The following is a 22,722-nucleotide window of genomic DNA, read 5'->3' on the forward strand; positions in this document are numbered from 1 at the left end:
AGTTAATAAACCGCATGAAAAATTACACTCCTTATTATTCCTGTTCATAATATTAATTCTATTTTTCTGCATCAGAAGTGGACGTGGTAAATATTATTTGATTTCATAATAATATATCGCTTGGAACGCGAGTAATATCTAAGAGAAAATATACAAAAAAATATATAATATTATCTCTGTTAATACTTATTAGTTTATTACGTGGTTTGAGCCTAAATTAAATTCCTAAAATATTAACAGTTATTTCGTATCCAACATCGACGGCCCATTAGCTCAGTTGGTTAGAGCGTCGTGCTAATAACGCGAAGGTCGCGGGTTCGATCCCCTCATGGGCCACTTGTCTTTTGGCTTTCATAATATTCATTCATATTCATTCTACATACTTTTTTTTCATTCTAATATTTTTGTATAGAAAGAAAAAAATCTTATTCTGTACTTGTTTTAGTTATGGGAAATAACAATTTTTAACATTTTCATAATTAATTCTTTGCAGCAAACTCAAACGAATCTATACTAATAATTGGGAAGAGTTTGTTTGTTTGTTTGTTTGGACGCGCTAATCTCAGGAACTACTGGTCCGATTTGAAATATTCTTACAGTGTTAGATAGCCTACTTATCGAGAAAGGCTATATTTTATCACGCTAGGCCCACTTGCGCCAAAACTTTGAGTTAAATAAATAACCCGGGGCTTAATAACTCAGTGTTAACGTTTTTAATTTTTAACTCTACTCAATACTATGATACTACATATTGCACCAGAAGAATTTATCCCAGACCCAGAGTCAACTAACCCGGGCTTATGTCATGTTCATTCATTCTTTTTACATCCAGCCAAATATGATAGAGCGAATGCTGAATAATTTAATAAGACTAATAGGAGCGAAGAAATAAAGGAAAGTGTGGAAAAAACGGAGGAATTATTTGAAGGGGCTTATTTGAACGTACGTTATTTGGACCACGTGAAAGGACATAGGTTCCTTTTTTTTTTGCGGAAAAATGTATGGTTTCCGATACATTCTTAAATTACGCGGGCGAAGCCGCGCAGAACATCCAGATAATCATAAATGAAACGAAAAACAAACGACGATTTTAAAAATCAAAACGATAGATTGGAGGTGCTGGGATTTGAACCCAGGACTTTCAGCATGCGAAGCAGACACTCTACCACTGAGTTACACCCCCGGTAAATAAGATGGCGAAATAGTGATTCATATGTTTTTATAAATGTTGTACGGTCATAAAATATTATGTACCACGCATAAACTACGACAGTATATTATAAGTACCACGTATTTCAAAATTTAAACCTTAGTACATAGCAATACGACTAATATTAAAAAAACTCATTTACATCAGCGCATACGAAATCACGTGGTCAGCAGTTGTAGCGTGGTTGTACCACTGCACTGGTGTCTGGTACCATCATAATAATATTTAATGGTACATTTTTGGAGTTCAATTTTTATTCCTTTAAGTATAAAGGCTTTGAACCTTAAAACCTTTATTATAAGCTATATTACCATTTTACCTGCTTACTAACTAGTAAGTACATGTCGATCTCTGCTAGGACTGCTAGTATTAAAGTGAAGTTGAATTCCTACAAAAATATAAAAGCAATGTTTGTTCGCTTATGTTGCTTTTGAATTTTAATAATAATATTATGTCCTTTCATTTTATCCGATCGTCTTAATTTTATTCCTAAATCCTATCCAAACAAAAGACTTTATAACTTTGTAAAACTATACTTAAATTTTTTTTTCAGGTACTAGGAATAACAGAAAGGGAGTTTATGGACCAAATGGGCGTGTATTTCGTCGGGTTCGTCTCTCAGTACGGATACGACAGAGTTTTGTCAGTCCTCGGCCGGCATATGCGGGATTTCCTCAACGGATTGGACAATCTGCACGAATATCTCAAGTTTAGTTACCCACGAATGCGGGCGCCAAGTTTTATATGCGAGAACGAAACTAGACACGGTTTGACATTGCATTATAGGTCTAAAAGAAGAGGATTCGTTTACTACGCTATGGGACAGATAAGAGAGGTTATTTTTTATTATTTAAAAAAAAAAACAAAAAAGTACAAAAAAATTAAAAAGATAAATTTGGAGGCGCCGGGTATCGATCCCGGTACCTCTCGCATGCTAAGCGAGCGCTCTACCATCTGAGCTACGCCCCCTGATAAATGCTTTGTTGAAATTACCAATGATATATCGCAACTTACGTAATTGTACCACAATAAATTAATTTATTACAAATTTCCTACAAACAGTTTCTTACTCAAATAATTTACAATTTCCTGTGAGCAGTGCTACGAATAATAAAAACTAGAGCAGTGTTAATCAACCATTCTGATTAAGGTTTTACCATGTTAGACACTAGATGGCGTTTTCACGTAATTTTAATTTAAACTGGTGATATTTTTAGGTAGCCCGACACTTTTATCACAAGGAGATGCGCATTGAGTTACTACGAGAGGAATTGCTATTCGACACGGTCCATGTGACTTTTCAACTGACCTTTGACAATCGGGCGTTCACATTGGCATCTTTGGCAATGACGAGAGAAGAAAAACATTTACCAATCAGCGCGTCAGTTCTATTTGAAATTTTTCCTTTCTGTATTGTTTTTGGGTAAGTCATATAGGTAAGAACTTGAACAGAACATTAGCTTTGTCCACATTATGCCTTTTTTTGTTCAACAAGGGCATGCGTTATAGCGCAGTCAACAGCGGAGGTCTGGCATGCCCGTGACGCGCGTCAAAATCCACCCGCGTTGAAAGAAAAGTGTCATAGCGCGCGTTACGATTTCAACGCGCGTTACGGGCATGCCTCACGTTCGCTGTTGACAGCGCTATAAGGCATGCCCTTGATGAACAGAAAAAGGCACAATGTGGACAAAGTATAAAAATACACAGCATAAAAGGAATGTTATTGGAGAAGCTAAACCATAGGCAGATGGCGGACCTACCGACAAATCACGAGTTAACGGGTGGGTTGCACCAGGTTACTTTAACTATAACTGTAACTTTAACTATAACTTTAACTACAATGCAAAACGTCAAATCTTTGGTTAAAGTTAAAAATGGACGCCATATTTAACCATAACCATAGAGCAAACAAGGCTTTAAATGAACGTGGCGAAAAAAGGAACGCTGTCATCATACAAAAACGCAACGTTTGTACGTGGGAGAGCCATGCTTCGGCACGAATGGGCCGGCTCGACCGGATAAATACCACGTTCTCACAGAAAACCGGCGTGAAACAGCACTTGCGCTGTGTTTCGCCGAGTGAGTGAGTTTACCGGAGGCCCAATCCCCTACCCTATTCCCTTTCCTACCCTCCCCTATTCCCTTCCCTTCCCTACCCTCCCCTATTACCCTATTCCCTCTTAAAAGGCCGGCAACGCACATGCAGCTCTTCTGATGCTGCGAGTGTCCATGGGCGACGGAAGTTGCTTTCCATCAGGTGACCCGTTTGCTCGTTTGCCCCCTTATTTCATTAAAAAAAAAAAAAAAAAAAAAAACGCAATTTTTGACAGTTCTCCTTTACCAGCAGCGCCCCAGCCCCCGTTCATTTAAACTTTATAGCCTTGTCGGACCAGCAACGTCTTCTGTCAAATTCTGTGGTCAAAGTTAAGGTTAAAGTTAAATTAGCCTTGTTCTATAACCATAACTTTGACCATAACTTTAACTTTAACCATGCCTCTGGTGCAAACCACCCTAAATTGACATAACCCGACCAAAATTAATAAGGTCTGCCAAAATTAATCAATTTCTTCCATGGTGCATTCAGCATTACCATTGAGATATATCTTACAAATAATACCTTCTTTTTCAGTTCCGACATGGTAGTACGCAGCATAGGTAATTCTCTGATGGTTATTCTACCGGATTTGGTCGGGAAGAAGATAACCAACTGGTTTGACCTCGTGCGACCGTTAATTGCATTTAAATTTCAAACTGTAAGTATATTTTTATGGGCTACATAGTTGAAAACCTTGCCGCACTGTATAAAAAAAGGTATAGTCGATTATCTTCATTCTAGAAACGACTTGAATGATGAATCAGTCGCACGCACATGCTGGCGTGATTTCAGATAGGTAGGTAGCTTTAAATACAAAACAAAAAAACTTCGCACAGACTTGACTGTGTAATTTGGCATCGAGTTTGATTTCCGTCACGAAAAAGTTACAGGGCTAGCTGGTACAAAAACTATTAAGGGTGGGTTGCACTAACTTACTTTAACTATAACTTTAACCATAACAAAATGTCAAATGAACTGTCAAATCCCTAGTAAAAGTCCATAATAGACACCATATTTGACCATAACCCCTTAACTGTAACTACGCCTCTGGTGCAACCCACCCTTTATAGCTGGTACCATGGTTCATGATGGACCAATGCTGGTACTCTAATACTGTACTATTTATTTAATTTCAGATTTTAAATCGCACAAATAACATTTTCGAGCTAGTCACGGTGGAGGCAGTTATTCATGAGCGAGCAACTGACAAGAGGAATGAACTTTTGCGACTATCAGACGAGTCGGACTGTGCTACTGAGAAAAATTTACGGCTTAAAGGTAATTTATTATAATTAGAGGATATAATATTTTAATAAAAAGTAATAAATTTATAATGGACTAGCGGCCCGGCCCGGCTTCGCACGGGTGGACATTGGTTTTTAAATTATTTTTTTTTAAATAAAGGTAGTCAATCTTTAAGTTAAGCAGAACATAAAAATAGTTTACATTATTTAGCCTGCAACTACTATATTATAATTATTATGTACATATAACACATTTTTATTGTATTTTTTTTTTATATTTTTATATTTTAAGTGTTATGTTTGATTATTTTATCCTTACCTGCAGAAGATACTATTATTTATAATATTTTGCAATTTCTTCATGTTTTTTTTTTTTGTTTAAAATATTTTATGTTTTTTTTTTGTAGTTTTATGCTTTATTATTTTATGCTTACCTACATCTACTATTATATACATTTTGAAATTTTCTATTTGTTTTTGTATAAAGTATTTTTGTTGTACTTTTGCGCTTTATGTTTTTTTACACCATACTTCTTTTTGCGTAAAAGATTCCATTAAAATTGGGTTAAAGCTTCCCTGTAAACGATATTTGATGTTGTTTTATTTTGTGGCAGCAAAATAAATTGATTATCAGCAGCTCCAACTCGGGATAGGCCAACGTATAGTTGACCATGAGTAAAACATTCTTTTCGTAGGTCGATGCCTACTAATTTGAAAGTTTGACCTTGGGACTTGTTAATAGTCAATGCGAAAGATATTTTTACCGGAAATTGAAGCCGTTTAAATGGGATTGGCAGATCAGTTGGAATCATCGGTATCCTCGGTATATGAGCTAGTTGACCAGCTGCTGGGCCGGTGATAATGGTAGCTACAATTAAATTGTCCTTTAATTCTTTAATAAGCAGCCTTGTCCCATTGCACATATTTGGTGGGCATAAATTTCTCAAAAGCATGATTGGAATTCCGATTTTTAACGTCAGTTCGTGTGGTGGAAGTCCAGAAGGATTCAGCGAATTTAAAAACTCCTCTGGTAAGTACTAATACCTGCTGATAAGTAGTTTGGCATGGTTTGTACCAGCGCAACGTTACTATTGCATATTTTTAGATTAAAAAGTAGTTATTGTAAGATAATAATAATTGTAGTAGTCAGACATACGATATCGCGGACTTTTACGTTGATATTAATGTCCTCTATAAGACTATAGTACATCACTTTGCGATAAGTAAGTATAGTCTATAATTTATAAAGCATAAGCAAGAAGGAATATTTTGGTAGATTTTTCACACAATTATTAACACTTAATACCTCCCTTTTTTCTCTCATTAAATATAGCCTATATTCAGCAGAAATAGTGTGGATTAAAAAATATGCATTAATACTTCCATCGTGCATCGGCATCGTGGGTATCGCAGACACAATAGATCTTCAATTGTTATGCTGGCAGCCGGCTGCCGCTATTGGAGATTTATAGTTAAAGAAATTAATTAATTATAATAGCAATCAAAAATAATAGTCATTCAAAACTTATTTTAAAAAGTTCTAAAAATATTACTTTCGTAGTCATAACTTTTAAAGCTTTTTTGAAATTAGGATTATAATAATGAAGCACGATAGTCTATATCAAATCAATAAAGCAGCACCCGGCTGTCGCATAACTATTGAAAATCTATTGTGTCTGCGATTCCCACGATCGAGGTAATATTTACGTGGACTCTCCGGGCGAGTCTGTGGCACTGATAATTAAATCTCTCCCCTACCGCACGCACACCCGCGCATCGCGCCTTGACGCCCAATTCGCAACGTGCAGCAGAAATCGTAATATTTTAATTTCGCCATAACATTAAAACCAAACGTCCAATTTTAATCATTCAAAGACCAAATATTATCTACATTAACTGTACTTAGTGATGAAATAATTTATTTTGATAAGGGTCAATAGCATGATTTAAATAAACGCATTTAAATATAGTCCAAAAAAAAATCTAGATTTTTTAATAAAAAAATGGTTATTGTGCCTCACTCAACATAGATAGGTATAGTGTGTCGCGGACTTTTTTGTAGATATTTAAAAGATCTATAATTACTTAGAACATTTTATGCCTCTATCTTTTATAGTTTAGGCAGCGTACGCAAAATAAGTAACTTTTCTGGTTGATTTTTTAAACCTTGCGTCCGAAAATCCCAAATATCTTACGGAACCTTATATTTTTCCGAAATAAAAATTAGCCTATGTTCAGCAGAAATAATGCAGGATTCCAATGGTAAAAGAATTTTTCAAATCGGTCCAGTAGTTTCGGAGCCTATTCGACTCAAACAAACAAACAAACAAACAAACAAACAAAAAATCAAATCTTTCCTCTTTATAATAGTAGTGTAGATGATGGATCCCGTCAACTGCCGGAATCAATTTCTTTGATAGTAATACGCTGTACGACATTGCATTGAGAAATAATATTATTAGGGTGGGTTCAGGAGCGGATCTTGAATTTGTGGGGCCATGGGCTAATACTGCTACCCTACTTAATTACTTAACTAATTGCCATTATGACAAGAAATTGTTTTCTGTAGTGAAGTAGGTATATCTATACTAATATTATAAAGCGGAAGAGTTTGTTAGTTTGTTTATTTGAATGCGCTAATCTCAGGAACTACTGGTCCGATTTAAAAAAATCTTTCAGTGTTAGATAGCCCATTTATCGAGGAAGGCCATAAGGCTATATTTTTATCACGCTAAGACTAAAAGGAGCGAAGAAATATAGGAAAATGTGGAAAAAATGGGAGGAAATATATTTGAAAGGGCTTATTTGAACGCGCTAATCTCAGGAACTACTGGTCCGAAAAAAATCTTTCAGTGTTAGATAGTCCATTTATCGAAAACGAGCTTCTGCCCGCACATGCCCACATCTACCTGCATGACAAATTTCAGCCCGATCCGTCCAGTGGTTTGGGCTGTGCGTTGATAGATCACTATGTCAATCAGTCAGTCAGTTGCCTTTGAGTTTTATATATATATATATATATATATATATATATATATATATATATATATATATATATATATATATATATATATATAGGTATATCTATACTAATATTATAAAGCGGAAGAGTTTGTTAGTTTGTTTATTTGAATGCGCTAATCTCAGGAACTACTGGTCCGATTTAAAAAAATCTTTCAGTGTTAGATAGCCCATTTATCGAGGAAGGCCATAAGGCTATATTTTTATCACGCTAAGACTAAAAGGAGCGAAGAAATATAGGAAAATGTTGAAAAAACGGGAGGAAATTATTTGAAAGGGCTTATTTGAACGCACTAATCTCAGGAACTACTGGTCTGATTTGAAAAATTCTTTCAGTGTTAGATAGTCCATTTATCGAGAAAGGCTACAGCCTACAGGCGACTAATAGAAGCGGAGAAAGAGAGGAAAATGTTGAAAAAACGGGAGGAAATTATTTGAAAGGGCTTATTTGAACGCGCTAATCTCAGGAACTACTGGTCCAATTTGAAAAATTCTTTCAGTGTTCGATAGTCCATTTATTTACAAAAGCTATAAGCTATATTTTATTACGCTAAGACTAATAGGAGCGAAGAAATAGAGGAAAATGTGGCAAAAAAACGGGGAGAAATTATTTGACAGGGCTTATTTGAACCCGCTAATCTCAGGAACTACTGATCCAATTTGAAAAATCCTTTCAGTGTTGGATAGACCATTTATCGAGGAAGGCTATAAGCTATATTTTATTACGCTAAGACTAAGGAGCTAAAAAATAGAGGAAATTATGGAAAAACGGGGGAAATTATTTGAAAGGGCTTATCTCACGAACTACTGGAGCAGCATTTTTTCTGTTATTTGGCACAGATAAGAAGTAGACCATGTAAAGGACCATGGGCTATTTTTTGTGGACTTATTTGTCTGTGAAAGGTTATTGTCAAATATGGCGTCCATTATTGACTTTAACCAAAGATTTGACATTTTGCATTGTAGTTAAAGTTACAGCTATAGTTAAAGTAAGTTGGTGCAACCCACCCTTATAGTTTCGTCTCGTTTAAAAACTTTCTTCGCTAGATGGCGCTAAAACTAGCCAGGCGCTAAGACATCGAAAGGGAATATTTTATACTAGATGACGCCCGCAACTCCGTTGCGCCAAAACTCGTTTATCGCGCGGGAACCGTACATTTTTCCGGGATAAAAAGTATCCTATGTCCTTTCCCGGGACTCAAAGTATCTCCATGCCAAATTTCAGCTAAATCGGTTCAGCGGTTTGGGCGTGAAGAGGTAACAGACAGACAGACAGACAGACGGACAGACAGACAGACAGACGGACAGACAGACAGACACACTTTCGCATTTATAATATTTTTATTTTTTTTTATGAAATATCCTATGTCCTTTCCCGGGACTCAGAGTATCTCCATACTACATTTTAACTAGTTAAATCGGTTGAGCGGTTTGATCGTGAAAAGGTACAGACAGAATACATATTTTTTATGAAATAAGGCGGCAAACGAGCAAACGGGTCACTTGATGGAAAGCAACTTCCGTCGCCCATGGACACTCGCAGCATCAGAAGAGCTGCAGGTGCGTTGATGGCCTTTTAAGGGGTAATAGGGGAGGGTAAGGAAGGGAATAGGGGAGGGTACGGAAGGGAATAGGGGAGGGTACGGAAGGGAATAGGGGAGGGTACGGAAGGAAATAGGGGAGGGTTGGGAAAGGAAAAGGGTAGGGGATTGGGCCTCCGGTAAACTCACTCACTCGGCGAAACACAGCGGAAGCGCTGTTTCACGCCGGTTTTCTGTGAGGACGTGGTATTTCTCCGGTCGAGCCGGCCCATTCGTGCCGAAGCATGGCTCTCCCACGTCAAGAATTAGTATGGATAACAAATGAAAAAAGTTCATACTATATTCTAGTTATTTATACAATATTGTACCTGTCTGTCAAGCGATTTTTTTTTGCTTATTATACAGGAACAAAACATTGAATTTGTACAGTGTTCAAATCACAGACATAGATCAAGATAGATACCGCATGTTCCTCAATTTGTATGAAAACGAGCGTGCCATTTTTTTCCCACCTACTGTGACGTACAGATGATAACAAACGTGTCTATTATCTAAGCCAACGTTTCTATTCGAATTTCTACAGCTCAATATGGCACAATTAGGCATTTAGGCAATTTTAAAATTCCGATTGACGTCCGATTCCGATAGCAGAATAAAGAACAGACTTTCGAAAGACGAGCATCGCTCGTCGTTTGAGAGCGCGATATGGCACGCGAAGTACCATCGAGGAAGTTGATTCCTATGCAATTGACAGACCTTATTTGGTCGAATATGTCAATTCAATGTTAATTGTGATCTGTCAGCTAGGTTTGACGTAACGCAACCAAACTACTTAGGTCCCCGATTTGCATAGGAATCAACTTCTGATAGTACATAATATACATGCGATATCTATCTAGATCTATGTCTGTGGTTCAAATCTTTTTATCAGTAAGGTTAATCTATTGTCTACTTGCACGCCGCTAAACGTAGGTCCAAGGGTGGTGAAAAAACGATTCGCCTATGATGGGAGACCCTTGCCTGATACCATTAATTTACATTTAAAAGGTATTCTGAAATATTAGATTCTAGCACGGATCACCAATGCTGTATAAAACACAAAATTATTAGAGCATCTTTTATCCTACAAATATAATATCATGGTGTGTGTATCTTTCTTATTAAAATGTTTATTTTTACAAAATATTTGTAATTATGCTGTTTAATGTAAGTATAAGTTTATCTAATAGGTAACAATTAATTTGTGTTAGGAATATTAAAATTAAGTACATAAAAATTGTACTTACATAATATATTATACTTAACTAGATAATATTACTTATGTATAATTATTATTATGCTGTACAAAACGCTTTCATGCTATGTTATAACTTATAACTGTAATTTATTATGTAAAATATTTTAGAACTGAGACTACATTCACCAGATAATATTAGATATACGTAAAAACCGTAGCAATCACTTTTGCACAGTAAGTATTTTGTTTATTAAATTAGGTTCTAATCTCTACGTATTATAAAACAAAGTCGCTTTTTTCCCTTATGTCCCTTTGTTCCCTTTAAAAATCTTTAAAACTACGTAACAGATTTTATAAATACAAATAGCTGATAGAGTGATTGGCAGGTATTACACGCATCAACATTATCATGATTCTAGTATCACGCGATTCACAAGTACTGGGATACTGCGATTCGGCCTACACCATCAATATTATCACGGAATCGTGATAATATACTCCTTATTTTGACCAAAAATATACGGTCTTATCAGGACCCGATTTCCTCATTCCTGTAAACAACTAGTAACAAACAGTAGCGGCGTTAGGAGAGGGCGATGCTAGGCGACCGCCTAGGACGCCGGACAAAAGGGGTCGCCGAAGGCAGAGAAAAAGCCGTAGGAGCCCCTTTTTTAGCACTACTAGCACCCCGGGCGCGAAAAATTCTCGCCCAGGGCGCTGGTAGTGACAAAACCGGCACTGCCTGTAAATATAATATGATAGTCGTAACGCAAATAAAATATATTTAAAAGTTGTAAACACCCTGGAAGTTTAACTAACACGTCTTCTTTATCGCTTCTTTACAGAATCGCCGATCTTTCGATGTATAAAATTATTAACATATATGCGTTGATATTGACATTAACATAATAATATTGTCACGTCAATTTTATACATTTTAATCGGCAATTCTAGAAAAGCAATAGAGAAATCGTGTTTTCTGAGCACTTAGGATATTCGCATATACTAGGCTCGCATAACCCACCAGGATATATTCCAGGTCAGATGATCTACATGGACAACTGGCGGATGATGATGTACCTGGGTACGCCGGTGATGCCGGACCTCGCGGCGCTGGTCTCCACGGGGCTGTACATCAATGATCTGTCCATGCATGACTTCAGCAGGTGAGTGGAGCCATCAGCCAAGTGCGAGTCCAACTCGTGCAGGAAGGATTCAGGAACATGATTTTAAATTAAATTTCTCAATATTATATTTATCATAAACTGTACCAAAAAGTCTTTACTAGTGAATAGAGTAAAAAACTAAAAACTATACTCACTACATATTACATTATTAGATAAGATAGATAGATAGATAAGATAAATATTTATTTCTCAGTACAATACAATATAGAGCTGTTTAACAGTAGATACAATCTTGTCCTTAGTAGTTAAGTACATTCTTATTCCCAAATATTATATTGTACGAGTCTGGTGCCTAAGCTAGGCTGGGCCTGTGTTTCAGGTCACCAGGCTCCTCATCCTCGCAATTTTTATTACTTAACTAATAACATATACTTTTCCAAAAACCAATTAAGTACATACATTATTATGGCCAAAGCAGATTCTATATACTTCTATATATACATGTATACACATATATATACACATACATACACATGATTGCATTCATAAGGTTTTATTTTTTGGTAAGATACGCAATTTTTTTGGGATGATCTTAACAGCGTCCATATAATAACACCAGTTTAGTCAGGTAACGGATTATAATAAGATCTTATCATTTAAATCACAATTTACAGAGCGTAAACTGAAAGTAAAACAAAAAATAAAAACGTAAAGCGTAATTAATAATGAAATTAATCCTACGCATTGCATGAATGATAAGTGCACATCTAATGAAACTTAAATAATAATACTTAATAATAGTAGGGGAGGTCGCGCTCGTTTTGAAAAGTCATTTCATACCGAGCGAAAATCGTTACAATAATAGTATTCCACTAATACATAACAGCTTTGATCGTCAGCTGCTTCAGAAGTGGTGGGTTAAAATTTGAGAGTATCTCAAAGTTGTAAAAAAAAATATTGCGAAAAGTATTTATTGAGGTCATGCTTAACCAAAAAAGCACCGTCAGCCATTTCGCAAACGGGGGATTCAACGTCAGTCGCGTTACTGAACTATGTTAAAAATCTTAAAATATAAAGTCATTTCATACCGTACAAAATTTATACAGGTGAATGCTGATTCCTTTTAAATAATAAAGACCACCGTCAGTCGTTAATATGATGGTGCAAAACCCGTCAGCTAGCGACACAACTAATAACTATGCTGCGCTTTCAATATCTGAGCGCATCGCGTAGTAGTCACTTTGGTACATGAACTGACGACCTTTTCACCCACATACATTCAGCTGACGGTGATTTTCGTGTGAATTAACAATTAAACTGTCTTATATAGCAATTTTATTTGGTTTAATATTATTTTAATACTCAATTATGACATTTTAGACTACGCAGTCTAGAATGTTATACGCACAACGAGTTATCATTTTAGTTTTCTCAGCAAATTGAAATTACTTTCCAATCACATTATCATACATTATTTTTATTGTTTACTTGATGTCCTGGTGGAATTCAAGCCTCATATCTATAAAGTTAGGAGTTCTCTAAGCACCCTTGGAACAGTGATATACTTTGGTACAATATCTTACTTTTTGGTAGCACAAAACTGAAATCACCATAAGTTTCCATATACATTTTTAAAAATTCCCCACATACCTCATAGATCAAATTGCCACCTTGGTCACCGTTGAAAAGTTGAAACAACATAACTATAATTATTAAAATCACTCGCAAGCTCGAGTTTCGATCTAAAAGACCATGAAAAGTACCAAAAATAGTGTCATAAGGTGGTGATGCACGCAGTGATGATAATGATGATGTAATTTGCATATTGCCATGTGCTTTTCGTTCTTAAAACAACGCTGAAACCGCCAAACTTGTATCTATAAAGGAGTTAGGAGTTCTCTCAGCACCTTTCGAGCCATGGTATACGTTGATAAAAATCTTACTTTTTGGCAGCATATGTTAAGAATATATTATAAAACCAAGATCATCACATGGTACTAAATTGGGATGATACCCTAAACATTAAAAGAAACATTTTGAAAAACGGTTTACACACGGCGAAGTAATCGTTTAGCTTATAAAATAAAATATCGGTCAAGTGCGAGTCGGACTCGTGCATAAGGGTTCCGTCACAGAGCGAAAGTAGGCAAAAAATTGCGTTTTTTGTATGGAAGCCCCCCTTAATATTCACTTTATTAAAATTTTACTATTAATTATTATTAAAGAGGTAGTATGATGATATTTTTTTTAGTATAAAGTATGATGATTATTTTAAATGTTAATTTTTCTTTAATTTTTATTAAAAAAGTTATAATTCGTAAATTCGAATGTAAGACCAAGTAATTACCCCGACATATTATTATCTTTACCTGAGAACAAAAAAAATTGCGTTCCAAATTTAAACGAGTCACAATAAACGACATTAGCATTTGTATTAATCAAACTTGGAAATAACCCACGACCCGAGTCAAGAGCCACGCTCTAAGCCACTAAACCACGGAGGCGTAATTAAAGATGGAGGCGAGTATTAAATCAATATTATACCAAAATAAAATTGCTATATAAGACAGTTTAATTGTTAATTCACACGAAAATCACCGTCAGCTGAATGTATGTGGGTGAAAAGGTCGTCAGTTCATCTACCAAAGTGACTACGCGACGCGCTCAGATATTACATTGAAAGTGCAGCATAGTTATTAGTTGTGTCGCTAGCTGACGGGTTTTCCACCCTCATATTAACGACTGACGGTGGTCTTTATTATTTAAAAGGTATTAACATTCACCTGTACGGTATGAAATGACTTTATATTTCAACTTTTTTAACATAGTTCAGTAACGCGACTGACGTTTAATCCCCCATCTGCGAAACAGCTGACGGTGCTTTTATGGCTAGGCATGACCTCAATAATCATCCCTAAAATTTTCATTCGGTATAAAATCACTTTTCACAATTATTTTTTTTACAACTTTGAAATACTCTCAGTTAACAGCGGCGACTGACGCTGATTATATTGATTGATAAATATTAAGCTACCGCTGGACAAAAATTTGGTCGGTATGAAATGACTTAGCAAAAAATAGCACGACCTCCCCTACTAAAAGACTTGTTGATCTCCGTTGCGCAGACTATCGGTTATCGCGCGGGAACCGTACATTTTTCTCGAGATAAAAAGTAAAAAAGTCCATTTCCGAGACTCAAACTAACTCTATACGAGTACCTAGCAAAAATGGTTCAGCGACTTAACCGTAAAAAGGTAACAGACATACAGTTTCGCATTTTTCATTTAATATGAATCGCATATTTCAGAGACTTAATGTTGGCTGGTACGCAACAGTCAGTGGAATTAAAGCTGGCCCTGGACCAGGAGCAACAGAAGAGCAAGAAGTTGGAGGAGTCAATGAGGAAGTTGGATGAGGAGATGAAGAGGACGGATGAGCTGTTGTACCAAATGATACCGAAACAGGTGGCCGACAGACTGAGGAACGGGGAGAACCCGATTGACACCTGTGAGGTAAATATAAGACCACAGATTAAATACATACTAAATAGTGAAGATAGAACTAAATCCAGCGAAGCCCATATACTATCAGAGACATAGATTCGTCGAGTGTCGAACTCAGCCGACATAATATCAAGACTTATATTGAATTAACATAATCCGATCAAACGACGTAGGTCCGTCAACTGCCTATGAATCGATTTGTATCAGAGAAAGTTACCTACGAAATTAGATCGCGTTGTGTTAAGCCTTGCCTTACATAAAATTATCAGGATTCACGATTAGCTCTAAAGTTAATAGTGAATCCTGATAATATAATTTATAAAGTCTAAACTTAATGGTCCGCCATCTGTCTTCGAATTGTGTACACAAAATATCATCACACTATTTTTTATATTCAGTGTACAAATTGGTTTGGACTTTGGATCAATCCATGATATTAATGACAAAATCTTGCATTAAAATTCACAACCTAATCAGATTACATTGGTAGTACCACAAGGATCCATTTTCTGACCACGTTTATTTCAGATGTTTGACAGCGTGTCGATTCTTTTCTCCGACGTGGTGACCTTCACGGAGATATGCTCAAGGATTACGCCGATGGAGGTGGTGTCCATGCTTAACGCCATGTACTCCATATTCGATACCCTCACAGAGAGGAACCGGGTTTATAAGGTAAAGACAATAATATTATACTGTATAGTATTATTTTAGCTTTTTGCGCAAGGAAATGAGATGGCAACATTCGTAAAAGAGAGCAGCGATGATAGTAATTAATACGTTAAATATCTTTTCATGATTCACGTATAAGTGATTTAATTAAATAAAACTAATTTCAGAGGGTTTTTAAGGCTCGAGCAGCAACAAAATTAATTACTTATATTGATTATACAGTGTACTATATGAATGAGTATTTTTGGCTTATAAATATTATTTTAGTAGTAAAACAGGGTTTTCCATCAGGTGGAAACTATCGGTGACGCGTACATGGTGGTCTCTGGAGCACCAGAGAAAGAAGACAATCACGCGGAGAAGGTGTGTGACATGGCACTGGACATGGTCGACGCTATAAAGGACCTTAAGGATCCTAGCACAGGTAACATACTCAGTACAAGGAATCACTTGGAGATAGCACAAGTTGACGGATTTGGTTTCTCACGTATTTTTTGCACTAGATTAAAGGCGTTGAAGAATTTATCTTCAATTTATAAAATAATATGAAAAGGAACTACTGTTTCAAAAGAAAGAGACAATGATCTATTCAAGATCTGTAATCTAATCTCTTATTCATTATTAGCTACCCTTGAATTATGAATACCTTTAAAATACGTAAAATTTATTAGAGCAAATTATACAGACCAAAAATTCTGAAAAGTGAACCCTATCGCCAAGTAATGAGTCCTAAAAGTTTTATACTTCTATGGATAAAGGTATACGAAAAAAGGCGAAAAATACATAAACGACCACACTTAGACCACTAAACCCCTAATAGACTCGATATATTTTCCAGGGTCCCATCTATCCATCCGCGTCGGTGTCCACTCCGGCGCGGTGGTCGCTGGTATAGTTGGTCTGAAGATGCCGCGGTACTGCCTCTTCGGAGACTCCGTCAACACCGCCTCTCGCATGGAGTCCACCTCAGAGGCGATGAGGATCCACATATCGCAGACGACACAGGAGCTGCTGTCGCCGTGTTACAGGATGACAGAGAGAGGGGAGATACAGGTGAAAGGGAAAGGTGAGTGGTAGAAAGAGATAGAGAACGTTGGTAAGAGAAAAATGCAGGACCTGGTGGCGAAGATGACTGAGAGGAGCGAAATTAGGTAAAGACATAAATAAAAGGGAGTAGAAAATTCGGAGTGGCATAAAATTGATGCACAAACATAGAATAAATGAAGTGAAGTGAAACAAGGAATTGAGCCCACTTACTATAATCATAATATTATTTATTTTCTTTAGATATTATTCTTTCATAATAGTTACGAAAAATTCCATCACTTTCGGCCAGAATCAAGTGGACCCCGGAATCCACAAGTTGCGCTAATCTGGCTTGGTAGTTTGTGCTGGCCTGCTTGTTGTTTTGTGTTGTTGTTGTTGTTGTTTGTTGTTGTTTGTGTTGTTGTTTGAAGTGTTGCTTCAAAAATAAGAGACTGATCTCTTATGATGTATTTTTGAAGCAACACTTTAGGTACAGACCATAACGTTAATATACCTAGCGGAATAGAGCAACAATCTCGAGCTGTCAAACGAAACCGAAATTGGTTTTCATCTGTGTGAAAAATATGTGTACGTATACACTTACACAAGCATGATTGAACATGAATTCTATAAGATTAAATTGTCAACGTGCGGCACGTGCCGACTGGACGTCGAAAAAAAAGTGCTGCTGTCATGTATCACACGTCTCTTTTTACCACGCAGTGTTACTGATAGTGACATCTCGCTTGCTCAGGCCTTTGTTTCTCTATTCCGCTAGGTATATTAACTTTATGGTGCAGGGCCTGTATCATAAGCTCTTAAATCCGTTCACTTTACGTCCTCAAAGTGACTGGCTGTCGTTTTGGTACTATGAGCTCTATTTTCCAGTGATTTTCCAGCCAGCCAGCGGTCACGTGACACAAAACGAGCACAAAACCATAGACAAAACAGACTGCTCCATTGTGAACTGAGTAGTATTTTTCGTATTATGACCAATTATGACTACCACAGAGTAATGACAACATTATCTGACATAAGCTGGCTTGCTCAAACGTCAAAATTAGCAATTCAATAAACGCCAAACAATTAGCTTTTACTGAATTGTTTACATTTTAGTATTTTTTTTAATTCAGACAAATGATAAATATGTCTTTTGTAAATTTCCAGGTGTCATGAAAACATACTGGCTAGAAGGAAGAGAATCGAGGCCATCGCTCACAAAACTGATATCCTCCCAAATCCAACCCGGCACCGAACTGGAATGGGAGCGAGCTGCCGACGTGAGGGAGAGCATAGCGGAACACTCAGCTCAGCAGTTCAACTACAAGGAGTTCAACTCTGGCAGCTTCCACCTGCCAAACTCCGTGCCGGTCGCGAGGAACAGCACTGGCAACCTGCAGCTGCTGCCGAAAACGGTGCCGACGCCGCCGACGGTGACGTCACCCACTGAGGAGAGGAGGATGTACTCTCCGGTGACCTTCCAGGATGTTGCACGGCGGAGTATCGCCAACTCGCCCAATAGGACTGATAAAGGTAAGAAGCCGGTTCTTCTCGGCGGGGTAGTTCCCGAACCGGTGGTAGGCCTCATGTAGCTACACGACGTTCTAAAAGTGTTAACTTTGTTAACCTATTTGGAAATAAATATTTTTTGATTTTAAGGTAGTCTCAGGTACTAAATGGTGTAATGAATTCAGCTTACGTTATAGTGATATTATAATTATTGTGGCATAATAGCGTTATAATGGCATCGAAATGATGACGTATTGATTTCATCATGGCAATTGGCAACATAATGGCATTAAAACTGTTTTGTAATGGCGCCATACTATCGTCATAATGACACTATAATAGCGCCATAATTGAGTCTGAATGCCATCATAACGGCGTACGCAACGTATTGAAATCAAAATGCTACAATAGTGCCACTATAATAGCACGTAAATGTCGTCATAATATTGAGATAATAGCACTCTAATTTTGCCATAATGCCACCATAAAGACAACATCGTGTCATCATAATAGTAAAATAATGGCATCAAAATGGTATCATGAAATATTTTCGTTGTCCCTTAGATCGGCGTTTGGTCCCCGAGTCCCGTTCCACGTCGATAAGCGCTGGCGGCGCGTGGACGGACGCGGAGTCGCTCGACCCTCAACGGACACTGGACAGCCTTGACTCCTCCTTCTGGTAAACTCCTGATGCGTATTCAGTATTCACACTACGTTACACAAGCTGCTTCCACTTGAACATACCAACCAACATGACAATGTTGGATTGGTTGACATTAACAACAGTCGGTATTTTGAACGAACGCCTCGACTAGTCCACCGACGCGGCTGCGAACTGCGAAAACTCTGCGAAACCTTCCTGCCAAATTTTTTCCAGGGCTTAGGTATCATTAGGAGAGTCCATTTAACCAAAAAAAAATTGGTTGTTATTTTTTTTATTGACAATATTTTATCCCATTTGAAATCGTTGCAGAACGGTCACTCGCGGTGCGGGCCCGCGGGGGAATGGGCGGGGGTATCGTGGGGGGAGGCGCGCGCGCGGGGTTAAATCACGCGCGGGCGACGCGTCGTGTCCATTAATTGTAGTGTTTTTTAAGGATAACTTTCGGAAGCTATTTCTCAACATTTTAGTACTGAGTGATTATAAAAGAAAAAATACGTGTATTTTTATTTTTAACAAGGATCAATATAGCCAAATTTGGCAGGAAGGTTTAATTGCGCCCTGTATAACGAACTGTCGTGTGGCGGATGAGACAGTAAATCGGTCGCCGCTGTTTCGCCGTTCGCAGCGTCGGTGGACTAGAGGCGTAACTTGTCTATTTTTTGATTGGAGAATGAAAGTAAATTTTGAGATAAAAATCAAGAGCACATTCACCTTAAAAAGTCTGAAAAACATTATTTTGTACACAAGGGCGTCGCCAACGATGGCGCAGGGGGGGGGGGGGGCAAGTTGACTTTACCTACTACAATTCATACTTTTCTTATTCTCTATGAATGAGAAAAGAATGTATGAATTGTTGGTAAATTCGACAGCACATAAAGCTTTTCACTTCTACTACGAGCCTTAATCTATTACCAGATTTTAATATTATAGTGGTCGTTGTTTGCATTATATTTGGCAACTTTTTAGAATCTCTAGGGGGGGGCAGCTGCCCCTCCCTGCCCCCCCTTGGCGACGCCCTTGTTTGTACAGTTATAACGGGACTGCCAATGCGTTTAACATAATTTTTATACAATATCATGTTCACACACTGTTCAGCCTTCTCTTTGGGAGATGCCACATTGCTCCGTTACGATGCCGAAAATTGTTGAAATGGATTATCGCATCGACGCACGACAACACGACACGGTTGCAAATTACAGCGCATCGTGTCTTCCAACTTCATCCTGCCTGTCAAAACATTGCGTTCAACGCCGCCACGCATAAAATATATGGCATAATATGGCATATTTTGCTAGCTGCATATTATGCCAGTCGCAACGGAGCAATGTGACTCTTGCCAGCTTTTTATACCAGTCGTAACAGAGCAATTCGACTACCTGTATATGCCAGTGAGGATTGTCATTATTTTCAAGCGATCCATTTCCCTTAAGTTACAGTTCAACGTCCCCTTGCAGAGTCGGCACCGCGCCGCAGCCCAAAACCCGCAACCAGGACCACTTTCCAGAAGCAACGGTACACAATTCTTTGTTTTGACCCTTTATCTTATGCGAAAAATGCCAGTTTCGCAACAATTCAGTAAAAAATATGTAAAAAATTACAGTGCTACAAGGATCTTTTATGGCGCGACATGAATCAGAACTAAGACTTGCACCAGAGGCGTGGGTAAAGTTACAGTTAAAGTTAAAGTTAATTGGTGCAAGACTGCCGATGGTCAAGTGTTTATTAGAAAGACAACCATTTCACGCAATCATGCAACCCTTTTTAGTATAATATGTATATCATCTGAGTATCTTTTCATATCTGTAGCAGTCTGTAGCTCTAGCATGGCCACGGTAGAAATGCGAAAGTATAAAAATTAAAAACTCTGATTGGAACGGTACCTTCAGTTTATCTCCACAGTTTTCCTATACTTTCACATAATATATACTGTGGCCGTGCTAGGGTCGCTGGACGAAATTAAACTAACGCTGATCTCATTTTTTGTGACAGCTCACAGAATTAACGCAATACCGCCCTGTTTATGTCATATGCCATAATCCTTGTAGCCCAGTGGCGGCCTTAGGGGGTTACGAACATGGCAATCGGCCGGGGCCTCGCTCTAGCGTCGCAAAGATGTGCCGCCTAGGGCCTCGCAATGAGTAAGGCCGCCACTACTTGTAGGGCTGTCAAGCCCTTGATTCTTGACTTCACAGTTCACTGACAGACCTATCTACCAATACTAACATGTCCTATTCCTCAGTGTGTAAAAGCCATGTCTCCGACTCACTCTGCGCCGGCGGCGGTGACCGCCCCCGCTCCGCCCCCCGCGCCGACCGCTCCCGTGTTACCCGCGTACTCTCCTGAACCCCCTGGACTCCCGGTACTAGAAGAGCCGAGGAACTGCGTGGATGATATGGGTAAGTTCTATCCCATAACCCATGTAACTTATAATATTACAAATACGAAAGTGTGTCTGTCTGTCTGTCTTATGCCTAAACCACTGAATCGATTTTGCTGAAATTTGTTATGGGGATACTTTGACTCCCGGGAAAGGACATTGAATACTTTTTATCCCGGAAAAAGGTACGGTTCCCGCGTGATAAGCGAATTTTGAAGCAACGGAGTTGTTATCAAGTATTACATTAAGTTCCCCTCGCATATGTACACTGCATATATACTGCGTGTTTCCCCGCAGTAAAATGATTCTATCTTATAGTTTGTGCGTTTTATGATGATATGCGTGACACATTATAATTGACAATAGTAGGTACCTAAGTTACCTAACAAAAATTAATCGATAGTTTAAAAATATCGAATCACTTCGTAAAGGAATTTCAATCGAAATTATCGATTTCGTACTGACATTTCAGTGGTGCCGGCGATTTAAGATGGCCGCCCTTTTTTATCGATTTGATTTCGATTCAACAGAGTCAATCTCTATTGACATACTCGTAAGTTCCGTTTCATGCATCTGATATTTTTCAAATGTTTTCGTAACAATGATTTTATACTCCTATTTCACAAATTTTATATTAATAAATAAGCATTTAGCAACTTTTCATTTTTATTCATTTACAATTATAGGAAACATTTGTTTTTGTAGATGGAATATAATTTATTACATTTTGTTTCTTTTTGTTTTCTTGTAAAAAAACCCGTAGCAAGGAATATGAAAATTGTCACCCATATCATCTTAAAACGCACACGCTATAGTAGTACACTAGATTTGTGAAGTTCAAATATTCAAATCTATACTAATATTATAAAGGGGAAGAGTTTGTTAGTTTGTTTGTTTGTTCGTTTGAACGCGCTAATCTCAGGAACTACTGATCCGATTTGAAAAATTCTTTCAGTGTTAGATAGCCCATTTATCGAGGAAGGCTATAGGTTATATTTTATCACGCTAAGTCTAACAGGAGCGAAGAAATAGAGGAAAGTGTGGAAAAAAAACAGGGGGAAATTATTTGAAAGGGCTTATTTGAACGCGCTAATCTCAGGAACTACTGGTCTGATTTGAAAATTTTTTTCAGTGTTAGATAGCCTATTTATTGAGAAAGGCTATAGGCTATATTTTATCGCGCTAAAATTAATAGGAGCGAAGAAATGGAGGAAAATGTGGAAAAAACGGGGGAAATTATTTGAAAGGGCTTATTCGAACGCGCTAATCTCAGGAACTACTGGTCCGATTTGAAAAATTATTTCAGTTTTAGATAGCCCATTTATCAAGAAAGGCTATAGGCTATATTTTATCACGCTAAGACTGCTAGGAGCGAAGAAATAGAGGAAAATGTGGAAAAAACGGGGGAAATTATTTGAAAGGGTTTATCTCACGAACTACTGGAGCAATTTTTCTGTTATTTCATATTTGGCACAGATAAGAAGTAGATCACGTGA

The 22,722-nt window shown here is 37.6% G+C and overlaps 1 protein-coding gene and 3 non-coding genes across 5 annotated transcripts in view; 2 read left to right on the plus strand and 2 right to left on the minus strand.

Moving 5' to 3' along the window:
- LOC121737756 (soluble guanylate cyclase 88E) overlaps positions 1–22,722 on the plus strand; it is a 42,948-nt gene that overhangs the window by 18,654 nt on the left and 1,572 nt on the right. Inside the window, exons 3-15 of one of the 2 annotated variants that reach the window (XM_042129446.1) lie at positions 1,764–2,045; positions 2,428–2,633; positions 3,840–3,963; positions 4,442–4,583; positions 11,388–11,514; positions 14,783–14,987; positions 15,507–15,653; positions 15,942–16,074; positions 16,489–16,716; positions 17,844–18,209; positions 18,750–18,864; positions 20,280–20,361; positions 21,089–21,245. In XM_042129446.1, coding sequence (XP_041985380.1) covers positions 1,764–2,045; positions 2,428–2,633; positions 3,840–3,963; positions 4,442–4,583; positions 11,388–11,514; positions 14,783–14,987; positions 15,507–15,653; positions 15,942–16,074; positions 16,489–16,716; positions 17,844–18,209; positions 18,750–18,864; positions 20,280–20,361; positions 21,089–21,245 — 2,314 coding nt within the window. The remainder of the gene's footprint in view (positions 1–1,763; positions 2,046–2,427; positions 2,634–3,839; positions 3,964–4,441; positions 4,584–11,387; positions 11,515–14,782; positions 14,988–15,506; positions 15,654–15,941; positions 16,075–16,488; positions 16,717–17,843; positions 18,210–18,749; positions 18,865–20,279; positions 20,362–21,088; positions 21,246–22,722) is intronic. The other variant, XM_042129447.1, reaches the window with a different exon arrangement.
- On the plus strand, positions 263–336 carry Trnai-aau. Its single transcript has one exon. It is a non-coding gene; the product is annotated as a tRNA-Ile (tRNA).
- Trnaa-cgc lies at positions 1,112–1,183 on the minus strand. The gene has a single exon. It is a non-coding gene; the product is annotated as a tRNA-Ala (tRNA).
- On the minus strand, positions 2,107–2,179 carry Trnaa-agc. Its single transcript has one exon. It is a non-coding gene; the product is annotated as a tRNA-Ala (tRNA).

This window comes from Aricia agestis, chromosome 21 (genome assembly GCF_905147365.1).
Source record: "Aricia agestis chromosome 21, ilAriAges1.1, whole genome shotgun sequence".
NCBI classification, from domain to species: Eukaryota; Metazoa; Arthropoda; class Insecta; order Lepidoptera; family Lycaenidae; genus Aricia; species Aricia agestis.